Source organism: Carassius auratus, unplaced genomic scaffold (assembly GCF_003368295.1).
Source record: "Carassius auratus strain Wakin unplaced genomic scaffold, ASM336829v1 scaf_tig00215400, whole genome shotgun sequence".
Lineage (NCBI taxonomy): Eukaryota > Metazoa > Chordata > Actinopteri > Cypriniformes > Cyprinidae > Carassius > Carassius auratus.
In genome coordinates, this window is record NW_020528067.1 from 17,296 (window position 1) to 22,734 (window position 5,439).

General features: G+C 40.8%; 1 gene segment (V, D, J or C); it reads left to right on the forward strand.

Moving 5' to 3' along the window:
• The first annotated feature begins 737 nt into the window (after nucleotides 1-737).
• LOC113094518 (immunoglobulin heavy variable 3-30-3-like) lies at nucleotides 738-3,279 on the forward strand. The segment is given in 3 exon segments: nucleotides 738-791; nucleotides 882-1,190; nucleotides 3,155-3,279. Coding segments are annotated over 3 exon segments (477 nt in total).
• The last annotated feature ends 2,160 nt before the right edge of the window (nucleotides 3,280-5,439 follow it).

Consider the following 5,439-nt stretch of genomic DNA (forward strand, 5'->3'; position numbering starts at 1 on the left):
ACTTAATAGAATATACTTACACTAAATGTGAATAACTTCAAGACATTTTTATATAAATCAAGATTATAAAATTGGTTTGATCAACCTCCTGTCATGGTAGTAAAACATTTACCATCTCTTGTAAGAATATTCAGCCTCAGGTGGAGGCTACACAAACTGGATCAGACATTCAAGTGGAAAACTGATAGAATGGACTGGATATTTATAGTTTCAGCAACAATCGTGTCACTGATTCTCTGAAAAATAAGCTCAGTTTCTCTTCTGAATCCTCCAGCAACGCAGTTATTTTAACAGGCAAGAATTTTAACAATAATGCACTGTGCGACAAACTGCCACAAGACCTGCACAAAAACGAAACATTTTTTTTTTCAATAAACAGTTCATTTTCCTATTATAAAGTACTTATTTTTACACAATAACCACAGTATTACAAAATCAAATAAAAAAATAAATAAATGCATTTCAAACACTGAGTCAGGTGATGTTTTAGCCTTTGTAAATACTTTTTTATAAAATTCATCCACTAAATGGCATGTAATAACCTTGAATGCTCAACTGACCCATTGAAATAATAATTTAGGTGCCAGAAGAGGTCACCCTTCCATTAAAAAAAAAAAAAAAAAAACCTGACTAGATTTTGAACACACCCTCTCTGTGTGTCCTCATGCAAATATATCAATGCAAACTTAACTGCCATATTTTCTATTTAAAACTAGTAAATGAGAGATTTATCTGAAGAGGAGAGACAATGTTTTCCCTAAAGCTCTTTGTGTTGTTGGCAGCCATACACAGTGAGTGTTTTGTTTATATTTTAAAGAGTTTAGGCAGCTTTCGGGTGTTATGTACAGTGTTATGTAAATATTTTCTTTTTCTCTGTTTAGGTGTTTACTCACAGGTTGTGCTCACACAGTCTGAACAGTCAGTAGTTGTGTCTCCAGGTGCTTCCTACAAACTGACCTGTGCCTGCAGTGGGTTTACTCTTAGTAGCTATCGCATGCACTGGATCCGTCAGGCACCTGGAAAAGGACTGGAATGGATCTTACACTATTATACAGACTCTGACAAAGGCTCAGCTCAGTCAGTTCAGGGCAGATTCACAGCATCTAAGGACAGCTCTAATCTCTATCTACACATGAGTCAGTTAAAGACTGAAGACACTGCAGTGTATTACTGTGCAAGAGATTCACTTTGCTTGCTTTCATACAGCTACCCTTACAAAAACCCTGGGGGGGGGGGGGGGGGTGGAGATGAAGGAGCAACATATCAGCAGTTGTGTTACTGATTGAGTCCTAATGAGTATGAATGATGTCTATAAGACACATTCAAAGCAGTTCATTTCATATTAAAGAAATGACCATAAAGCAAACCACTGTCTCTTTCCAAACTGAAGGAGAGGATTGAGTGGATGCCGCTGATCATATCCTTTCTTCAATATATATATATTATCTCATTAATATTGTGTGATTATTAATCAAGTGTTTGATCAGTATTTAACCCCCAAGATTGTTGTATGATTTAACTAAATAAGTAAAAAGCCATCTATATGCGTATAGATAGATGCATGCTGCTTACACAGATATATATTTTCCCTTTTAGAAGTGTTTAGAAGTAACAGACAGGAGCATATGTGAGACAGGAGCATATGTGAGTGTATTCCTTCTCCTAGGGGAGGCCCTTCCTCTACGTGTGCTGCGAGGGACAAAAATAAATGTAGAACTGTTACATTTAGAAATGTACACTAGATATAAAGAATCCTGTTCTATCCTGTATTTCTATTCCTCAAGATTAATGTCGGCCTATTATGTGTGTGTATCCAACCGTAGTGATAAGAGACTTGCCAGTGCTAGAGAACCTTGAATTGTAGATATGGGCTTTGTGTGTATGTGTGTGTGTCAGCACCTATGTTCTGTACCGAAGAATAGTTTCTGCTGACATTGCTGATATCTGGACCTGAGATGAGGTGTCTTCTTCACCCGTGCTGATGCCGGCTTATGGAACCAATCAGATTGCTGCTGACCAGCGCTTTGACGCAACTAATGTCTTCTGTCTGGAGTATAACTGTGATTGATTTTGTATTGTACAGGGTCGGCCTACGAACTCCGTAGAGTATTGAAGCTAACTTCTGCTTATGAAACTGCAAAATATTTTCTTGAAGTAAAATTATTATTATTAATTGAACTCATCTATATATATAAAAAAATATATACATTTTCTTCTCAGTATATACAGTTTGCTATATGGTATTTTGAAATGGCCGGCAAAAGTAACAAGCAACCTACACAACTAGATTATGTTGAAACAGATCCGAGCTAACTCTGTAAGCAGATTTGCTCTGAAACTTTGACTTCAAAGAAATTCTCTGAACTCATACTAAGCGTATGGTTAGTCAAGGATTTGACTCTGACTGGAAAGTGGAAAAACAGTTAGAATGGTTACAGTCGAGCCAGAAAAGCACAAGTTCTTCGCTGTATGCGCTTATTCATGGATTTGTGGAAAGATTTATATGCTAAAAGTGATCTAGTGGCTGAAATTTCAGGGGTTGAAATAGGGAAAAATCTGAGTGGTTTTAACACAGGGTTATCTGTTGTAATGAAAAAGTTAGAGACAAATGAAGCCTGTGATGTGATTCCTGTCAGGCGGTGTACAAGCTCTCTGTTTTCTTTCAAACCAAAGTGCAAATACACGTAAAAAACTTATCCTTGTGGTGCGCCTGACACAGAATGTCACAGTGCACGGTGCCGTCTCAGCTTCCCCTGTGGTCTGTGTTGTCCTGTATGTTCAGTAGCTCGTGGTCTGGGCAATCAGCGCTGATCATGGCGGGGTTGTGCAGATCACGAGCTGATTCTTCCCCACCTGTCGCTCATTCCCCCACTCCCTTTATATGTCTCTGCTTTTCTGTCTGTGGTCGTGAGTAGATTGTTTTGTCTTTGCCCATGTTTTGCATTGTTTCTCAGTATCAGTCTCACCTTCTGTTCTTGTGTCAAAGGATCCGTAATTCGGAGATCCGGCAGCGCGAGTGGTCCGCAGTGTGCCGGCCAGCTCGGAGATCTCTGTGTGCGCTAGAGCTTTTCGTTATTGTTTATGTTATTTTGTGTTTTGTGGCGAGAATAAAGATTCTCCTTTTTCTAACTCTGCATCTGAGTCCTCTGTCCAGTACGCACCCCTGACAGAATCTACTCACCAAGGATGGATTCAGCAGAGGAAACGGAGCTGCGCCGAGCTCTTCAGCAGCAGGGCTCTCTTCTGGGTCGACAGCAGGAGGAAATTGAAGTGAAGTGAAGTGAAGTGAAGTGAAGTGAAATTCAGCCAAGTATGGTGACCCATACTCAGAATTTGTGCTCTGCATTTAACCCATCCGAAATGCACACACACAGCAGTGAACACACACACACACACACTGTGAGCACACACCCGGAGCAGTGGGGGTTCGATGCCTTGCTCAAGGGCACCTAAGTCGTGGTATTGAAGGTGGAGAGAGAACTGTACATGCACTCCCCCCACCCACAATTCCGTCCGGCCCGAGACTAGAACTCACAACCCTTCGATTGGGAGTCCAACCCTCTAACCATTAGGCCACGACTTCCCCATTAGGCCACGACTTCCCGCAGCTTCTCGTCGGGCCTACTCGGAGATCGCTCTCCAGCTCAACCGGCTAGCTGAACGGCTTGACCAGCTGCAGGCCAGCCCCTCAGCTGCCCCGTCTGTTCCGGATGCCCCGTCTGTCCCACCTGTAAAAAAAAGTTTACAGTGCAAATACTGCTTGAAAAAATAGTTTGGTGGGAATTCAATAGTGATTTGCACTGTTTTTTTTTTCTTCTAATAATATGACAGCACATGCTTAGTTTAAACTCTGGGCTGTGCAGGATATCAGCTATAATTATAGAGCTTGTGGTATCTTGTGCTATATAGAGGAAATATCTGCACTGAGAAGTGAAGCATCTGTTGATATTGAGGATGAAGTTGATGGTGTAGCTGGGAAAATAATTGAAACAAAAATCTGAAATTACCTGTGAAGTATGTTTTACCATTTCACTTTTAGCATATTGAAAGAGGTCACTATTACCCGCTCAGGGGTGCGTTAAATGAACAACTAAGTTTCCTTTTTTAGAATTTCTTTTTTTTTAATGCATAGAATGCAATGCATGCATCAAAAATAAACATTTAATTATTAATAATTGTTTCTCTGTCTGTACTTGTACTTTGAACAATGACAATAAAGTTGACAGATGAATTAAGTGCATTTAAGTGCCATTCAGGTGGGTTTTTAAATAAAGCATTTTCTGAGATGCACATTAAACACCAAACATTAATTTATCTTTTAATTATTGAACATTAAGCAAACTTTTTGTTAAACAAAGGGGATGTACTATTAAAAATAAAACATTGAAGAAATTGTGTGATTAAACCTTTAAATAAATAAATAAAAAATTAGATTTTTTTTTTTTTTTTTTTTTGTAGTAGTAGGCTATGTACATTCTGCTGAACAATAGTAATACATCTGTGGCAAATACTTGTCTAAAACAGGACTTTTAGTTTGATGGGTTGACGTACCTTAACAGCTCTGTGTATGTGATGTGACTCTAATTTTACTCAAATCAAACGGTCAAATGCTCATGAAGTGACTGTCAGAGCAGTTCTGTAGATGTTGTTCATGTGTTCACATCCTCATTTAGTGAGACATCAGACGCGAGACTGAAATCACAGCGAGCGTCACGCGCGCTTCAGTGCGTCTTCAAGGATTGCATTATGTGTCATTCTGCGTTAAACTGTAAATTCCGTTTTTATGACTGGATTCCGCGATTCTTGCAATCGAAACACGCCACGACGTTCTCTTTATGTTTGCCTGAGCCCTCAAATCAAAACACTGCTGACTCCTTGCAGTCTTCGATTTCTGATCTGCGTTTTCCTTATCCCATTAAAAAAAAACGTCTCTAGGTTACGTATGTAACCCTAGTTCCTCGAGGGAACGAGACGCTGCGTCTCGGAGCCATACCCCCCGGCACCCCTGCCGGCGCTTGCTGGTACTCGAAGCTGACGCCAGCTGCGTGGCACGTGCTTTTATAGCTTCCTGGTCGCTTACGTCACTCCGCCGGTGACGTCACGCTCTTCCATTGGTCTGATTTCACACGATATTCAGAGTCGCGCACGCTGGGCGCGTTCCCCAAAGCACTTTTGACGCAGCTCGAGTTCCTGAAGAGGAACATATTACAGTAACCATATTCCTTCCGTTCGAAAAAAAAAAGCAGAGATCACTTGACTTGGTTGGCTGGCTGCTGTCAGCAACTACTGAGAGGGGCCCCCTTGAGGGGGATCCCGATAACAGTTTCATTACACGTTACTGCATAGACGATCAAAGGGGCGCTCACACAGTGTCGTTGCATTTTATTCTAAACCAGTCATTGTCTTGGGGCACCAGGTCAGCTTGGGGCCCCAAGCAAT